At 33.2% G+C, this 20077-nt stretch overlaps 1 protein-coding gene and 1 long non-coding RNA gene across 2 annotated transcripts; both read left to right on the top strand.

Moving 5' to 3' along the window:
- The first annotated feature begins 315 nt into the window (after positions 1-315).
- LOC142615436 (uncharacterized) lies at positions 316-5590 on the top strand. The gene is made up of 3 exons (XR_012840756.1): positions 316-755; positions 857-996; positions 5302-5590. It is a non-coding gene; the product is annotated as an uncharacterized LOC142615436 (long non-coding RNA).
- A 3296-nt stretch (positions 5591-8886) lies between these two features.
- LOC142615435 (G-type lectin S-receptor-like serine/threonine-protein kinase At4g27290) lies at positions 8887-13033 on the top strand. Its single transcript, XM_075788178.1, has 7 exons — positions 8887-10174; positions 10375-10503; positions 10851-11011; positions 11537-11756; positions 12100-12337; positions 12413-12563; positions 12728-13033. Exons 1-7 carry the CDS (start codon positions 8887-8889, stop codon positions 13031-13033), a joined length of 2493 nt encoding a protein of 830 aa, XP_075644293.1.
- Positions 13034-20077: the final 7044 nt, after the last annotated feature.

Raw genomic sequence — 20077 nt, 5'->3', positions numbered from 1 at the left:
AAAACACGTTTTTCAACAATACTTTTTAAACCACAATTTTCACATCTTTTTAAACAACAATTTTTGAACTTTATGACCAAACGGGCCCTAAAAGTCCGTTTGAATACCGCTGATTTTGCTGAAAACTAAAAACTGAAATCTGAAAATACTGTAGCAAATAATTTCCAGCTGATTATTTTTGGGACTGACTACTGTAGCTTAGCTGAAAGTATTTAAGCTGTGCGTTTTTGCCTTTTTTTTTTTTTTTTTTTTTTTTTTTTTCACTCCTCTCCACCCCTAACACTTGTCTTTGAGAAGAGAAGTCCACACCCACCAGAGAAATCCACGGAAAAGACAACCTAGTCTGACGCCGGCGAAGAGCTCAGAAGAGAAATTCACAAGGAAGACAACCCAATCCGACGCCGGCGAAGATTGGGTTCCCTCTGGTGTACTCTTCCTTCCATAAACCCATTTCACCCTCTTCCAATTTCACTCCCCTCCCACCCTAATACCTCTCTTCCCATAAACCCATTTCACGCCTCTTCCAATTTTACTTGCTAACCCATTTTTTTAATTCAGATTAGCTTTTATTATTTTGTGGCTTTCTTTTCTAATATATATTTAGTAATGTTTGAATTGTTGGAATCTAACCCCACTTGTTCTGCTTTGCTTTTAATTTCTGTTCTAAAATGGCCTATTGAGGTTAAGAGCCAGCTTGTTTTATGCATATATGATTAGAAATTAGAGTACAGTGCAGAGGGTTTTTAAATTTCTAGGTAAATGGGTTTTTGAGTTTGTGAATTGTGATGGTGTTTGATATTTAATTGAATATGTTTAGTTATTAAACTGTGTGTTTGTGTTTGTGTTTCTGTGGCAGGGCCGTTGGTTTCAGCTGCAGAGGCCGTTAGTTTGTGATGGTGTCTCTCTCTCTCTCACAAACAAGCACAGCGCGTTTTCATTCTGAAGTCTGAAGAAAGCCTCTCGATATCTTTCATTGTGGCTCACTCATTTCTCCAGGTAATGAGATCTAAAAGTTTAGTTTTTTATATATATTTTTTCTTGGTTCACTTCGTTTTGTTTTTGTTTACTGGTTACAATGGCGAAGTGGGTTTTGTTGGGTTTGGTTTTGTGGGTTTTATTAGATTGAGTTGTGGTGGGTTTAGGGTAGGAAAGAAGAAGAATTAGAGAGAGGCTAGCAGGAATGTTTAGGGGCTATTTGAACAGTATCCGTGAACAGTACCTGTGCTAATCTGTTCTAAAGTGAATTTTGACAAAGGATAATCTATGGCAGAGGGGTATAATCATGTTTATCACCTCTCATGCCTAGAAGATGAACATAACATATGCACACAATGTAAGGATTCAATTGATAAGATAACGATCGGTCAACATGAAATCACTCCAATATGATTTTGGAACCCTCCTATGAAATAAAAGTGCATGGGCAGCTTCCAATAGGTGTCTCAATTTACCTTCCACTACATTATTTTGTGTGCAATATGAAACCAAAGATTGATGAAGTACGCTGTAATCATCAACAAATTGAGACAAACAAGTTTGAAAATAGTCTAGCTATTATTAGATTAAAAAAAAAAACATGAATTGACTCATCAAATTGAGTCTTTATTTCAATATAATTATAAAATACCTAAATCCCAAAATAAGAGGACTTTTACTGGACTCCAAATATCCAAATGGGCTAAATTAAAAGGACTACTAAAATGACCATCACACCTAGACAGAAAGGGCAGGGCATTCACTTCTGCTTGCTCAAGTGATATGCTTCACATTGTAATGACTCAACTTTACAACAAGAAGGAATCAACAACTTCAAGATCTAAAGAGAGGGGTGACCAAGATGGCAGCATACTAAATGGGAGAAGTGGAGAATTGAACTGCTACTGAATTGGAGGAGTCATGAGTAGAAAGATAGCAAATGCAGCCAGACTCATGTATGCCACCAACTTCCTCCTTGACATGTCAAGAGATCGTAAAAGATATAACAGGAAGGTGAGAATATTGCAGCACAATTAAGAGCTTGAGTATTTTTACTAATTGACAAAAAAATGAATGGAGATTACTGTCAATTATTGTTCATTTGCCAACTAGACAGTGCTGCAGGGGGATCAATGCCTCTTGTTACTGTTAAACTGGAAATTACTCAACCTGTAAGGAACCTTATGGACAATGAACTGCAATATCTGATTACAGCAGTTAGTGGGGTCTGAATTTAAATAATTGAAACCTTTCTGATAAAGAGTCTTTAGAAAAGTAAGAATAGCTGAAGGGACAGCCTAGCCTAGTGCATGTTGATGTTTGAGGCTAATCATCATTAAACCTAAAAGATGATGTTCTCAAAATTGTGACTGTTCATATAAGGATATTAAACTGTTGGAGTTAGACATGCTTGTACTCTGACCTTCCTCACTAAAACTGTATAGGCCATAACTATTTGAATTGTGAATCTAGTGTCCATCTGATGGCAGACACAAAAGTAGAATTTTTGAATTGTGAATCTAGTGTTCATCTGATGGCAGACACAAAAGTAGAATTTTTTTATAAAAATTCTTATTGGTGTCATAAAGTTTCCTAGTGATGGGGGGAATTTATAGGACATTAAAAGAGTAGAGGAGCTTGAGTCACCAATCATACTTGTTTTAGGAGGTAGAGATCACATTGTTGACAGATTCCTCCTACCTGATCTAATCCATTGCAATTTTAGTTCATTGATGCTGTGAAATCCCACGCAATAGGATAATAAGATGTTAAATCTCTAAAACTCCATCTCCAATAGTACAGCATTGTTTCGTCCTTAATTGAGGTATATTATAAATAAATATATATATATATATATATATATATATATATTTTACATTGATAATTAGGATTGAAAGGATTGAACCATGGATGTTTCCCTTGAAAATATCACAATGTACCAATTAAACTATAAAGCTATTACGGTATATTAGAGTTGTCTTTTTTAGAAGGCATGTTGGAATTTTAAGTTGTGTATTTTAAAAAACAAATTATTTAATATGTTCTCTTTATTTGTAAATGACTATATGTATATGGTGAGATTTGAACTCACTATAATTAAATCTTAAGGCATGTTTGGTAGACTGTAATAGCTGCTGTAATGTAATAGTTATTCCTATGATTCAGTTATCCTTTAGTTTGGTTATGTTTTCATTACAAGGAATAGCCATTCCTTATGAATCGTTATTCTTCAAAATGAGGAATAACAATTCCTTTTTAAAAGGTTGTATTAGCTATTCTTTAGCAAGTGTAATAATTTCAAAACTTAATATATTTCCAAATAAACAAACTTTTCATATACATCTAACAATTATAAAAAAAATAAAAAAATCTTAAAAAATAACACATATCTCTTTTAAATTTAAAAATAACAAATTTTAAGAAGATATAATATATGAGTAAGATATTTCCTAAAATAAATATTAAGTTTCATTCTAATATTATAACTCACAACCAAACTAATAAATAAGTTTAGTTATTATATTACATCACACTTTATTACTAGTAATAAAAATTACAATTCCTATCGTAATCCTCATTCAATGTACCAAACGTACCCTTAGGGTAGTTTTGAACCCACTATATGTATAGTTGAGTAGTTTTTATTGTTGATTTTATTGAGAGTAATATTGGCTATTTTGTCCTTAATTAAGGTATATTATAATTTTTTTTACATTGATAGTTAGGGTTGGAAGTATTGAACCATAGATGTTTCCTTTGAAAATATTAGGGGTGGCTTAATGTATTTAGGGGCTTAAGGTGAAAATTGAAATTATGGCATTTTATATATTTAAATATGACTTAAAAAAATTAAATATTACTTAAACTCTATTATCTTGTTTTGAATGCAATTTTTTTACTAATTAACATGAATCGGCAAAAAAAAATTTTAGAAATTCTATAGACACAAAAAATTTGACAAAACATTTCACACATTAATATGGTAGATTGATAGTGGTAAGTTTGCCAACTCAACTATTATGAAAAATATTATAAATTTTTTTGTGTATTGCTTTTTTTTAGAAGTGCTACTTTTATAATATTTTTCACAACAAATTCTAGGTGTTAAGTTGTTACTATTTATAATTTGAAACCATTACTGGAATTATTTTTTTGCCATCAATAACAGCGTGTAACAACATGCTACTTAAGATGTGTTGTAAAAGTATTGTGAAAAATGTTATGAACGTAGCATTTCTCTCTTTTTTTCTTGTTTTTCATTTGATAAAAAAATATTATTTTATTTATTAGCTAATATTTGGGCTTAATTAAATTAAAATTTGGGGCCCTTTTTCCATTTGGGGCCTTTGGCAGCCGCATCAATTGCTTCTATCCTAGAGCCGGCACTGGAAAATATCACAATGTACCAATTAAACTATAAAGCTATTACGGTATATTAGAGTTGTTCTTTTTTTAGAAGGCATGTTGGAGTTTTTAGTTGTGCATTTTAAATAATTATTTAATATGTTCTCTTTGTTTGTAAATGACTATACGTATAGGCATAAATGCACTTTTAGTCCCTATATTTTGACCCGATTTCTATTTTGGTCTCTACATTTTATTTTTACTACTTTTAGTCCCTAAACCAATTAGCGCGTCTCATTTTAGTCTTTTCCGTCAGTGAACTAACAGAAAATGCTAACGTGGCTAACGGCACAATAAAATAGTAATTAAAAAATATATTTTAACATTAAAAAATTGCTACGTCAGCATTTAAATTAAAAAAAATTAATTTATTAATTTTAACTAAATGAAAAAAATTAAAAACAAAAAAATCACATTAATTGAGATCTCAGATTGCTTGAACAAGAACACAAATCCTGATCAAAGAACACAATCCCAAAAACTTAAAAAAAAAAAAAAAAAAAAAAAAAAAAAAACCTACTACAACAACAACAATCAACCATTCAAGACCAAATTCTCCCTAAGTCCCAACCCAAACCCAGCCCTCTTCTTCATGCTCAGATGGTTGCTCCACCTCGATGACCCACATGTTTTCAAATGAGTTCTTGACTCAAAACCTTATAGGTTTCGAGCAACTGGGTTCAATTGGGCTAAACCAACTAACCCCATCTCAAATCCACCAGATCCAAACCCAGATCCACCTCTAAAACCAAAACTTTTACCCACAAAATCAACAGCCACAACATGGTTCTTGTTCTTCAAATACCCTCAGCTTTTGGCCAGGCTTAACTTCCCAAACCTTCATCACCATGGCTCTTGCGTTGGCGGCGATTTAGATCCTTTTTTTTTTTTTTCAAAGCTTCACCTTTGAGAAATTCATAGGTATCGAAGGCCTTACCGGTGGCAAGCGACACAGCGAGAAATTGAATGAAAGAGAAAGAGAGAATCGGAGGAGCTCCGAAATCGGGAAGATAGATAGAAAGACGATGGCTCAAAACGCACAGACCAGGACCTAGATGGGGACGAGGACCATGAAGTCAAAGTAGAAGTCGAAGTCGAAGTCAAGGCGAGCCAAGATGTGGGTCCAAGACGAGAGCTGAGATGCGGGTTCAAGCCGAAGTCGAACAAGAACTTGTGGGAGTAGATTTTGTCGGAGATGAGAGAAGAAAAAGAGGAAGAAAGAAAGAAGACTAAAGAAAGAAAGGGAGGCAGAGAAACTAAGAGAAAGATCTGGGGAAGAAGAAAAATATAGAATAAAAAGAAACTTAGATCTGTTATGTTTGGGTGTGTGTTGTTATATTTAAATCTGGGTTTATGTTCATTGTGTTATTGTTGAAGATGAACTCATATCTAAATTTATGAATTTTTTTAATTTTAATTCTGCTGTTTTTTTTTTTTAAATTGATAAATTAATTTTTTTAAAAAAATTAGATACTAATGTGACCTTTTAAATTTCTCGGCAATCAAACATGTTTAGGGAAGAACATGAAGAACATGAACAGTCATGTTCTTCCCAAAAACTAATGAATTTTTTTATTTATTTTAATGTTTGTTTTTAATTCAATTAATTATTGTATGTAATTATATTATTTTTTTATTCCACCGTCAGCCATGTCACTCTTTTCCGTCGGTTGACTGACGGAAAGGACTAAAATAAGACGCGCTAATTGGTTTAGGGACTAAAAGTGGTAAAAATAAAATGTAGGAACCAAAATAGAAATCGAGTCAAAATGTAAGGACTAAAAGTGCATTTACGCCATACATATATGGTGAGATTTAAACCAACTATAATTAAATCTTACCTTGGATACACTAAAAAGTGTTTGGTGTTGGATGATAACATTTTTTTTTTTTGTTGACATTTTTCACATTAAAGGTATCTTATAGCCTAGTGTCACTTTTTAAACTATGGACTTTTGGGAATTACCAAATTTAGAATTGTATTTGGCTTATTTTTAATATAGAAAACAATATATTTTAATTCTTTTAGGCAATAACAATTTTGGACTTTCATCCGTTAATGATAATTTTTTCTAAAGTTTAATGTCATCCCTAAACTATCAATTTTACTAATTCAGATTTGGGTTGGGACTTAGGGAACAATTTAATTATATCCTCACTCCCACTTGCTAAGAAAGTAATTTAACTACCGAAAATGTATAAATTGCATTATCTGTTAATGGATTCCACTATCTTTAAAAATCCTTGACTATATGATTAGCTAACTTCCAACATGGACAGTTTCATGGTATAACACACGTTTGGGAAAAAAACAACTGTAAGATGAAATTGTTGCAAACTAAATAGTCAAACTTTCTTTAAAATTTTGCTATAAAAAAGAAAAAAGAAAAAAAAAGAAGAAGCTGTCTTTTAAAAGTTTAACACTTACTCAATGCCGTGTGTGAGTACCCCGATCCAGTCGCAAGACTGGCCATCACTCATTTAGGAAAAAAAAAAAGAAAAAAGAAAAAAAAGACTGGCCTTCACTCATATTATGCGCTAAATATGATCTTCCCAACTTTAATATGTGAAGTACTCGTTAGACATTATTTGTAATGTAAATCATCGATCGCTTCCGCACTAGATACTAAAATGATTAGTCTAATCAAAATTGAGACTCTTTATAGTTGTTTATAAAGTTTGGATGGGCTTAGTGTCTACCCATGTGAGACTCAATACACATCCACATAATACACGCTCAATTAATTATCTGGATTCTGGACTCTTAAGCATCGCATATTTTATCTGAAATTACACACCCTTAATTGAAATGCTCTTTTTTCTAGATCTAGTGATGTTAGTTCAAGTCTTACTCCAACTTGTACACAATTGTCATGTCTACAGACTCCGAGTCGTTACTCAATCTAAAACCTCATTTTCACCGGTTCCAGTGCTCATATTTTTTACTTATTAATTGCATCTAGACAAAGTCAATACCGCGAAAATCTCCTGCAACAGAACGTAATTGGAAGAATATGTTATAAAGACAATAATTATAAACAATTGAGGGATAGATGGAGGGAATTCCAATTTCGTGAATTTCAAGTAAGATACAAAAGAAAATATTAAGCATTTGATGAAGACCTTGACCATTGCTGTGTAGTAGATATCTGTCTCTTTTGAGTGTAATGCTAAAATGGAAAGTATGTGTTTAGAGTTGAATTTTTTTTTTTTTTTTTGGAGAAATGGTTAGTTGAAATTAAAGGGGATACTTCTGCAATACTCAATTACCGCCATAGGCCCATAGTTACTTTCTGCAAGACTACAACTGAGCCCCGTCAAGCGCGCACGAGTGATGCATCGTATGTAGTTTCATCTTTGTCAAAATATACTGTTAGGTTTCTACATTAAAATTTTCAAATCACCACTACTAGTAATGACATGACAATTTTTAAACAAAAATTCTAGTACCATGTGAATATAGTAACACTACTTGCTGGGCTTGAACATGCGGGAGCAAAAGATCTGAGCATAAGATAGGAGCGTGAGGTTATTTTTTAGGTGCTTCTCATTGCGAGATTTGAAACTAGAACCTCCATCTCCCAATCCTTAGAAGTGAGCTCATACTTACTAGACTAGCTATTCCTGACAGTGAACAACTCATTTTTAAATGACCTGACAACTTTTTTATTATTGAAAAATTACACATATGCTTGGACTAAAGAAGTAACCGGTTTTAGAAGTGAGCTCATACTTACTAGACTAGCTATTCCTGACAGTGAACAACTCATTTTTAAATGATCTGACAACTTTTTTATTATTGAAAAATTACACATATGCTTGGACTAAAGAAGTAACCCGTTTCTTTTTGGGCCTTTCCCATTTCAAATCCAACAGAACATAAAATTCCAAAATTAATTTTTTTGAAGCTAACATATATAAAATAATCAATCGATGAAATGAAAATACTCTAAGATTAACAAACATTAATCATCATTAAGGTACTTGAAAATCGACATTGAACCCTAACATCCAAAATTTGATTCTATCAAGAATCAATTAACAAACAGAGAAACCAATAAAGAATTGAAAGAAACTCTCATTGAATAAATAAATAATAACCTACATCTTAGCAGAACTTTAAAATTGGTCTCTTTATCCTTGTCCTGATGGCTAACAGTCTATTACTAACTAGGTAAAATAATTTGACTAATTATTTCTATTTTTATAAAAAAAATTATGTTGAATTTTAAATGCATCCATGCATTTGCATGGGTTACATGCTAGTATAACTTAAAAAACAAAACCAAAAAAAGAAAAAAAAAAGAGAAAAAAAAAAATGAAGAAGGTGATGCTTTAATTTTACACTTGTTTGAACAATGTAATTTAACTTGCTATTCATAGGAGACCCTTTAAGTTCCCTTCAAAGTTCCAATAGCAAAGGACTTTGGAAGCTGAAATGCTCTAGCACTTCATTTTTCTATGTCAGTCCTGCAGTATATTAGTTTGTATAGGTCCACTTGGATCATGAGAGGCATGAGGCAACCCATGCAAGTCTATTTTGTGCTCTGCTTTTTGTGTTGTATATTCTCCATCTTTGTAATCACAACAGCAGTAGACACCATTGTTGTAACTCAGTCAATAAGAGACGGTCAGACTTTAGTTTCATCAGGTGGGAATTTTGAGCTTGGATTCTTTAGAAGTAATTCCAAAAGTTGGTATATAGGAATATGGTACAAGAAGATATCTACAATGACAGTGGTATGGGTTGCCAACAGAGATACCCCTCTTAACAATACAGCAGGGGCTTTCAAACTTGTGGACCAGGGAATTCTTGTCCTTATGGATGAAGCTAACAATACCATTTGGTCTTCCAATTCATCAAGAGCAGCAAGCAACCCAGTTGCGCAGCTTCTGGATACAGGAAACTTTATAGTGAGAGATGGAAATAGTGATGCAGAAAATATAATTTGGCAGAGTTTTGATCATCCAGCTGATACGTATCTGCCCGGTATGAAGTTCGGATTTAATTTGGTAACCGGCTTGAGTCTAGTGTTGACATCATGGAAGAGCCCTGACGACCCTTCAGGAGGTAATTATACTATTCAGCTTGATCCAAATGGATTACCACAGTTTATTCTTAGGGAGGGACCAACAGTGTTATTCCGGACAGGACCATGGAATGGTCTACATTTCAGTGGTATGCCTAATGTGCAACAACCCAACCCAATTTATAAATATGAATATGTTTCCAATCCGGTGGAGACTTACTCTACTTATCAGCTTATTAACGACTCGGTTGTTTCAAGGATGATTTTAACTCCTGATGGCAAATTTCAGCGGCTTATATGGATTGATAGAACGCAGAGTTGGAGCCTCTACTTTACGGCACAAGAGGATGGCTGTGACAGGTACGCACTATGTGGTGCATATGGTAGTTGCAACATCAACAATGCCCCAGCTTGTGAGTGTTTGACAGGATTTGTGCCAAAATTTCCTAAAGATTGGAATGGGGAGGATTGGTCACATGGATGTGTACCGAAGACACCTTTAAATTGTGGGGCTGGTGAGGGCTTTCTAAAATACTCTGGAATTAAATTGCCAGACACAAGGCAGTCCTGGTATAACAGGACCATGGACCATGATGAATGCAGGGATGTGTGCTTGAAGAACTGCACCTGTACAGCTTATTCTAGTTTGGACATCACAGGAGGAGGAAGTGGTTGCATACTTTGGTTTGGAGAACTGATTGATATAAGAGTGTACACTGAATATGGGCAAGACATTTTCATTAGGATGGCTGCCTCTGAATTACGTAAGGTTCATTTTTCTTAGTTTTAAATAGATTTTGTTTTGAGTCAAAATTTTTAAATGAGGCCAATTGAAATATAAGCATATGGAAACAGAAGGAACAATTAGAAATTAGTCCATATGTGAGAAAATGATAAAGTGATTTGAGAAAATTATTTTCCATAATGCTAATGCTAATTTCTTATAATGAATTGATGATTGCAGCAGCATATGGAAGCTCGAAAAGAAAGAAACAAACGAGGAACATAGTTATTGCCTTATTATCTTTTGGAATGGCTCTCCTCGGCCTGTGCTTGATGCTATATGTCTCGAAGAAGAAGCCTAAAAGAGAAGGTAACACATGTAAAAAAAACACCAAAATCAGGTTTGATCAGTGAAAAATTGTATTAAAAGGAAGGATGACTAATCCGACAACCACAATCCCAAATCAATCCTATTTCATATTTTGAATTCTAATTTCTTGTCCAACCTCATCTTGGCAATCATTTATAGGATGTTTTTGTTTTCTTTACCATGTCTTGGACCAATCAGTCAGGATCACAGTATGTCAGTGAGTACCACTTTGGAATGCATTGACTGGAATAATCAACCTCATATGTGTTCCATGGGTTTTTAAAATTTCAACATTCCTAAAATATATGTATTCCTTCCTTAGTTCATATGTGCTCCATTCTTTGCAGGAATTATTTTATACAATCCGGGACCAATTCAAGACTTCACTGGAAGTGAGAATGACGATTTAGAGCTACCATTATTCAGATTTGCTACAATAGCTTATGCCACAGATAACTTTTCAGTTAAAAATGTGCTTGGAAAAGGCGGCTTTGGACAGGTTTACAAGGTATCTAAATAGAAAGACTGCTATACAGTTCCATAAATATGGTTGGGACTATCCACTCTACATGGAACCAATTTCAGGCACCAAGATAGTATTTCTGCCCATGAATTGAGCTCCTATTCTGCAGTTTTGTTGATAACTTCTGCTTAGTAAAGCAAACTATCTTATTGAACTTACCTAATATTTCAGTAGCAGTTTGCTCTCTCAGTGAAATTATTAATTTATGAGTCTGTTCATGTGAAATTTACAATAAATCCTGTGCATTTGGTGCATGTACAAGTATTGGTAATTAACTAAAAAAGATGACTTGTTTTTTCAGAAATATGAAATTAATGTCTACACAAACTATTTTTTTTATTCTATTGTTCATAAAGTCATCTGGGTGGGGGTTATAAATAGTCTTTTCTGCACATAGAACTTTTTTAGACATTTATAAATTTGAACGCATACAGACAGGCAATATATAAAAGTATAATATCCCTTCTAGCTGAACGTTTGTGACTGATGCAAATTAATAATGATACACAGGGCATACTAACAGAGGGACAAGAAAATAAAGAAATAGCTGTTAAGAGGCTGTCAGCAAATTCAAGACAAGGACTCCACGAATTCAAAAATGAAGTTTTGAGCATTTCCAAGCTTCAGCATCGTAACCTTGTGAAGATTTTAGGATGTTGCATTCAAGAAGAAGAAAGAATGCTCATATATGAATACATGCCCAACAAAAGCTTGGACTCCTTCATTTTTGGTTTGGGTCCATCAAGATCTTAGCTTATTTAGACTATAAATTTATCTACATTAGCTTTTAAGTTCTGCAACTTCTGGTTGAATTAATGTTTAAACCAGTCATAATTTTGTAGATCTTCAGGATGGAAATTGCACCAAATAGCATTTTTCCTTACTGTTTCACTTGAACCAATATTTCTATACAGATTGTGGTCCTAGTTTTTGCTATGATTGTTACCTTTGCAGCCACCTGAAATTACTTGTACAGAATGTCCATGTTAGCAACGTTATTTGATTTTAGGTTCAATGAATATTTAAATAATTGACAGTCCCAGCATGAATTAACTTTGATGTTAAACTTGCAGATCCAAATCGAAGCATATTGATAGATTGGCCTAAGCGCTTCCACATTATCAACGGGATTGCTCGGGGGCTACTTTATCTTCATCAAGATTCCAGATTGAGGATTATTCATAGAGATCTAAAAGCCAGCAATATTTTACTAGACTATGAGATGAATCCAAAGATTGCTGACTTTGGCATGGCTAGAATTTTTGGAGGAGACGAAACTGAAGCAAAAACAAGTAGAGTGGTTGGAACATAGTAAGAATCTCCATATATATTGTAATTGCGACCGCTATCCATAAACATGTTCATTTAATGAATAATTTTTTGCAGTGGTTACATGCCTCCAGAGTACGCAATTGATGGACTCTTTTCAGTAAAATCTGATGTGTATAGCTTTGGTGTTTTGGTATTAGAGATAGTGAGTGGTAAGAGAAACAGGGGATTCTGTCATCCAGACCACAATCTTAACCTTCTTGGACATGTAAGTGATGTCAACCAATATAATCCCTTCTGGTTTTGTTTTGTTATTTTTTCTGTTTCAAATTTTCAGATGAGTGATTTTGGCCATATTTTGCTAACTTTTAGGGTTTCAATATAATCTCTTTTCCCCTTGAACTTAATTATACAAGTGATCTAAATTCTCAGGCATGGAGACTATATAAGAAGGACAGACAATTGGAACTAATTGATAAATTTGAAAATGAATCGTGCAACCCAAATGAAGTGTTACGATCAATTCATGTTGGTCTATTATGTGTACAGCAATGTCCAGAATATAGACCGACCATGTCTACAGTGGTTTTGATGTTGAGTAGTGAGACTGCACTACCTGAGCCTAAAGAGCCTGGTTTTCACACTGGAAGGTATCTATCAGAAATGGATTCTTCACCAGTCAAGCAAGAAGGATCTTCAACAAATGGACTAACAATTACATTGCTAGAGGCTCGATAAAGTATTTGCCTATAAACATGTTTCAATGTATTTATGGAGATTTGGAGTGCACTGTATACAATAATATATAATTCCAGTTTTCACAATTTGAGGATCAAACCAAAATTATGGCTTTAGTGACTCATACAGTATTGTTCATACTAATTTATGCATGCGTTTAGCTGGTGAAAGTATATTCAATGATTGGAACTTCTCTACCTGATTCCCAATTATCAAATTTTACATTTCAGATCATAAAAGAAAACATTGTTTACTGTGCTTAGTTGGGAAAATGTTATTTTTCTAAATGAAAATCTATACTACAAAAACAACTTTGCATTATCTTATGGAAAAATATCAATGCATTGATTCCCATGGAAGCTAAAGAAAAGCCTCGAGCCTAAAATATGCCAGATGGTGTGAATGATATTAGACACCTACTAACTTCTGAGCACACATTCACGCCCATGCTCAGAGGCTCTTCTATTTTTTAGGTAAAAGTTAATAATTTGCCTTTATTGTAATTTAGAAATATATATTTTTTTTCAAACAAATAAAAATAATAAACTTTAGAGATAAGCCATAATTGTAATTTTTTTTAACATGAAGGGAAAAAAATTCTAAATTTTAAGAGTTCTCTTTTTAAATTCAAAATGAAATTTATTATTTGATATTTATGACCATATTTCTAAATGAAATTACCTTCATTAATAAGGGTATTTTTGAACTACATAAAAGTCCAGTTAAAAGAGAAGAATCTTTTTATATATAATCTATACTAAGGGACTTTCCCTGTTTGAGTTCTTCATCTAAATGAAATTACCTTCATTAATAAGGGTATTTTTGAACCACACAAAAGTTTAGTTAAAAGAGAAGAATCTTCCTATATATAATCTATACTAAGGGACTTTCCCTGTTTGAGTTCTTCATTTTTTTTAGAGATAAGCCATGACTGTAATTTTTTTTAACATGCAGGGAAGAAAATTCTAAATTTTAAGAGTTCTCTTTTTAAATTCAAAATGAAATTTGTTATTTGACATTTATGACCCTATTTCTAAATGAAATTACCTTCATTAATAAGGATATTTTTGAACTACACAAAAGTCCAGTTAAAAGAGAAGAATCTTTTTAAATATAATCTATATTAAGGAACTTTCCCTGTTTGAGTTCTTCATCTAAATGAAATTACCTTCATTAATAAGGGTATTTTTAAACCACACAAAAGGCTAGTGAAAAGAGAAGAATCTTCCTATATATAATCTATACTACTTTTCCTATTTGAGTTTTTCATTTTTTTTAATTAAAAAAATACCTTTAGATTTCTATATTTAAATAAAGACAAAATTAAAAAACAATATAGTGCATCTCCAACTTTCATTAAAACATTTCTAAAAAAAATAGTCAATTTTCTTTAGTTTAGTCAGTGTACATGAACTTAAAAAAAAAAAAAAAACTCTGATTGTCTCTCTCAGTTTTTTTTCTCATGCAGTCTCTGATTCTTCTTCCTCTCTCGCGTTCTTAAGAAGAGAAGAATTTGAATTTGACCCAAATCCATCTGGATTTCAAGTCTCAAATCTATTGATTTCAACTCCCCTCACTAACCGTGGAATTTGGGAAATCCTCCCACAACGCTCGCATCTTCTCTGCCTCAAGCTGCGACAACAACGTTAAAGTCGCAACCACCATGGTGTTCAAGTTTGTCTCTCTTAGCTTATCTAAGTTCGCACTAACCCTCCCGTCCTCTCAGCCTGTCCATCTCTTTTCTCCTTATGTTCCAAATTTGCTAAAAATAAAATATCAATGGAATTTTCGGTTTATACCTGGGTTTGTCTGTATTTCTGTTTTTATATGTATTTGGGTTGTGTGGGTTTCGTTTGGATTTTTCTATGTGGGTCTGTATCTGTTAGGATTAGTGCCCTTAAATCCTATTGTATGATGCTATGTATGATATTATGTATAACATTATGTATGACATGATGTATGACTTAATATTGTGATTGATAAAGTTATTTTATTATTATCTAAAATAATGGTAACATGAATATGGGACATTATCATATAGTCCATGAGATGCATTGTATGTGATTTATGTGAAAAGTCACAGAAGATGTAGATCACAAGTTCTTTGTAAACTCAGAATTTATAGTTTGTAGTCGGTGATGAAATTGGGCATTTCATCTGCGAAGACTATAACGTGTCAACTAAGATGATTTGTCTTGATCATGGAAGTAGAGACTTCTAGTTGATATGTTGATATGTTTTAAAAGTTAAAACATATTGAACAGGATCACTGTGAGATTTATTATTCTCCTAATGACTGTCAAATGAATAATAAATCTCACGACTTCTATTTGCATGAACTCTTAATCTTGAGAGAATAATGGACCTGATCATGAAGTGTAGGTTACTTTGATATATCAGGAGTGAGATCTGAAGTGACGGTCAAAACCTCAGTATGTTGGGCAGCCACATTTAGTGTTGATGGAACATATATTCTCAAGATGGAATTCATAGTCTCTTGATGGAGATATAAAATATTCCCTTGAGATAAGTTTAATGGGTTCAGTTATTCAGTAGAGTTAGGCCTAACCACTTTAGTAAGAAATTACTAAAGTATATATTTATGAAATTGGATTTCATAAATATATAATGAATAACTTTAAAGGATTAAACCGGGTACTCAAGGATAAGATGTAGTAATTTACAAAGTGGTAGTCTACATTTATGACTTTGTGTTACTACAAATATTTTATGAAGGAGTTACGTGTATAATAAAGTCTTGGGATATAATTTATTAATAAGGCCTAGAGTGCAATTATATTTATATAGTGGTATTAAATATAATTAATGGTAACTTTGGGCTTGTCAAGAGTTGACGGAAAAACCCAAGGCCCATTGGAGCTAGTGTCTTATTGGTCCCTTTTGGTCCGACTCCAAGCCACACACTAAAGCCCAATTGGAAAGGCCCAATAGGCCAGCCCAATTAGATAATCAGTTAGTTATAAAGGGAGAAACATACAGAATTTTTATTTAGTGAAAAAAGAAAATAAGAAACGGTGTGTGAGAGAGTGTGAGACACACTTTCATTCTCCCTTGAAAACTGATTGAGAGACCACACATCTTGGGCGTAAAGTGGAATTGGAGTGAAGATTAAAAGTGTTCCCAAGTGCTTCTAATCTTTGTTTTGAATTTCTCCACACCAAGGTACGCCATCTTGTTCTTAAATTCTGAAATTTACATAGTGCACGTTATCAATCATGAATGAAATAGATCCTTATTTGTTGCTTCCGCTATATGTTTTATATGAGATACAAAACCAGATTTTTTCCTTCAATTGGTATCAGAGCCAGGTTTTCATATCATGATTGTATAGCGTGTGACTGAGTTTTAGAATTTAAGAAAACTATTATCTTTGTGTTTCAATTTTCTGCTTCATATGGATATAATGAAGAGGAGCCGTACATTAACAAAAGTAATCTTTTGATAATACCTGCTCTTGAAGAGTAGTTATTCATGTGGGCCGTGTCTTATTTGAATCCATGTTCAACCACTGGAAGTATTTGTTTAGTGCGTTGAAAACTTGTGTTGATGCTTTGATTGTTATTTACCAAGTTTGTACGGATTGCATTTTTTCATGGTAGTTATTGAATGGGAGTTATGTAACTGTCAAATAACTTTGGATTGGCATTGCACCATTTGGCTTGGACTTAATGCATGCATTTCATGGCTTGAATTAATGCATGGCTTGTTTTTTATGGCATGGCTTGGTCTTTAATTGCTTGCTTAGATTTTTTCATGCCATGATTTATACGGGTTGGTTGCCACATGCATGAGGAGCAAGTTATTGGAAGTTAGAATAAGATAGAATGATGGCCCACGGTTGAATTGACTTTTGTCCAAATGCATTGGCTTTGTGTGCAAATGCTTTATGGCCATAAAAAAAAAAAAGAATTCGTATATGAAGTATTCCACCATCTGAAAGTACAATAGTTATATATATATATATATGTATGTATATATAATATAATATAATAATCATATATTATATATTGTATTATATATATATATATATAATATAATATAGTTTTGTAATATATGAGTTTATATATTATGTTATATATATTTATATATGTTAATGCTAGTTTAATGAAATTTATTCCTAATGAGATTAGGATTTTTTTTTTTTTTCACGTGTCTAGCATTATTATAGTTCTTAACCTTAAAAACCTATAATTTAAAATATCTAGTGGGAGAGAGATACAGGGGTTGGATCTCATGGCCTCCATTGTTGGTTCATAGTAGTGTGAGATATATACTTTGTCTTTGCCTCGAGCTTAGCATTCCATGCGGAGAGTATTTATTTCATGGTCCTATAAGATTGAATTTCCTGGTTTATAGTGTTTGATAAACACATTGTCTTAGCTTTGAGCTTTGCATTCCATGCGGAGGGTGTTTTATCATGATACTACAAAATAAGCCTGTTAAAGGGATGAAATGTGGTTACACATTATTCTAGACAATGGTATACACTAGACTAAGTATTATAGTATCCTCTATGCTGAGTTCTTACTATTATTACTTAGAGGCTAAATGTAAAACGGCATATTATTAGTGTTTGATAAGAATTATCATGATAGTACTAATAATAAGAATAGTTCTCAATCAATCATAGTATTTTATGTTCACTCTATGCTGAGGGATATTGAATATGAGATTGGGTTGTCGTTGTATATATTATTTTATGGTTTTATTAAGGTTCCATATTATATGCTTATATGCTAAATTGATAATGTCTAGTTTACTTATTATATTCATGTTTATTATTTTCAGATTTTATCATGGCATCATTTAGCCCACTTGTTTCTATTCTTAATCAAAACAAACTAACTGGATCCAACTATGTTGATTGGAAAAGAAATTTGGACATTGTTCTTACTGCTGAAGAGCACAAATATGTGCTTACTCAACCATGTCCTAACTTTCCTTCATTAGATGCTCCTCTTGAGGAAAAACAGTGATATGATCGTTGGCAGAAATCTAATGAGATGGCCAAGTGCTATATCCTAGCATCTATCTCAAATGTTCTACAGCATCAAATGCAGGATGTAGAACTTGCTTTGGACATAATGCATAGTTTGAAGGAGATGTTTGGTGAGCAAGGCCGTTTTGTAAGGCAAGAAACCATGAGGCAAATTTATAATACCAAAATGGCTGCAGGAAGTTTAGTGAGAGAGTATTGTCTTAGGATGATTGCTAATCTGAACACATTAGAAGTTTTAGGTGCCGACATTGATGGAGAATCCCAAGTGGATATGATACTCCAGTCACTGCGGAATCATTCAAGGAATTCAGACTCAATTATAATATGAACAAAAAGATTTATTCTTTGTCTGAATTAATGAATGAATTAGTGGCGGCGGAAGGCATCCTTGGTACTTCTAGTGTTGAAGCCAATGTGGGTGAAGCTTCTACTTCTCAACCTAAGTCGAAAGACAAGGGTAAGAAGAAGAAGAAGAAGGACTTCACTAAGAAAGATGGTAAACAAATTGCCTTAGGGGTTGCTAACAAAGGAAAGAAAACCAAAGGAAAGTGTTTCCATTGTGGTGAGAAAGGACATTGGAAGTGGAATTGTCCAACATTCAAGGCTGCCAAGAATAAGGGTATGAAAAGTTTATTTCTTCTTGAAATATGTTTGGTACGTAATCCAATGTATTCTGGTGTGTGGATTCGAGTTGTACTAATCATATACGCAATTCTTTGCGGGGTTCCAGGAGACCGAAAGTCGAATGAGGGAGAACTATTTCTTACTTTTATTTGATGGAAGCAAGATTCCGATTGAAATTTGGAGTGTTTAATTTGTGTTTTAAGTCTAGAGTTTTAATATTGGAAGACTGTTTGTATGTACCTAATGTTCGTAGGAATTTAATTTATGCAACTTACTTAGGTAAACATGGATATTGTATTATCCTGGATGACAATGTTGTAATAAAGAAGGATAAAGTGTTTATCTGTTCTAGCAATATTGTAGATGGTCTTTATATTTTAACTCCTGATAAGCATGAATTATACAATTCTGAATTAGATAGTAACTCTTATGTGAAATCATTAAAGAGAAAGTTTCCTTCTACTAGTGATGCATATCTATGGCACTTGCGTTTAGGTCATATTAATTCAAGTAGGATTCAAAGACTAATCAAAGATAGACTTTTACAGCCCATGGACTTTGATGGTTTTCCAGTTTGCGAATCTTGTTTGGAAGGTAAGATGACCAAACGACCTTTTAATGCAAAGGGTAGAAGAGCCCAAGATTTGCTAGAACTAGTACATTCAGATGTATGTGGTCCTGTGTCAATCCAAGCAAGAGGTGGCTATAAGTATTTCATTACTTTCACTGATGATTACTCTAGATTTGGTTATGTGTACCTAATGAAACGGAAGTCCGAAGCCTTTGGAAAGTTCAAAAAGTTTAGGGCTGAAGTTGAGAATTAATTGGGTAAACACATAAAGGTCATTCGATCTGATCGAGGTGGCGAATACCTTCTTGGTGATTTTAAGGATTACTTGATTGAAAATGGGATTATATCCCAGTTGACTTCACTTGGAACTCCACAACAAAATGGTGTAGCAGAAAGAAGGAATAGGACTCTTTTAGATATGGTTAGGTCCATGTTGAGTTATTCGACTCTACCAATTTCTTTTTGGGGATATGCCTTAAATACTGCAATGTATCTTCTGAATTTAGTACATTCGAAGTCTATTCCTAAAACACCTGTAGAGTTGTGGAATGGGCGTAAGCCTAGTATGAGACATCTCCACATTTGGGGTTGTCCAGCACATGTGTTGAAAGGAAAGCCTAACAAGTTACAATCTAAAACAGAAGTGGTATTTTTTGTAGGGTATCCAAAAGGAACAGTTGGAGGTATATTCTATGGTCATAAGGATAATAAAGTGTTTGTTAGCACAAATGCCAAATTCTTGGAAAATGACTATGTGAATAATTTTACTCCTAGAAGTAAAGTTGTCTTGGCTGAAATGAATGAACCTGTAGTTGAACAACCAATGGAT

Source organism: Castanea sativa, chromosome 11 (genome assembly GCF_040712315.1).
Source record: "Castanea sativa cultivar Marrone di Chiusa Pesio chromosome 11, ASM4071231v1".
Taxonomy (NCBI): domain Eukaryota; kingdom Viridiplantae; phylum Streptophyta; class Magnoliopsida; order Fagales; family Fagaceae; genus Castanea; species Castanea sativa.
The sequence above is the reverse complement of the archived record's forward strand: the minus strand, read 5'-3'. Positions and strand labels throughout refer to the sequence as shown.

Excerpts from the sequence above, each read along its gene's own strand:
- LOC142615435 (XM_075788178.1), top strand. The coding sequence starts at position 8,887 with ATGAGAGGCATGAGGCAACCCATGCAAGTCTATTTTGTGCTCTGCTTT. Across the intron at positions 10,504-10,850 it reads GAAGAAGCCTAAAAGAGAAG|GAATTATTTTATACAATCCG; the intron begins GTAACACATGTA and ends CATTCTTTGCAG. Across the intron at positions 12,338-12,412 it reads AGTAGAGTGGTTGGAACATA|TGGTTACATGCCTCCAGAGT; the intron begins GTAAGAATCTCC and ends AATTTTTTGCAG.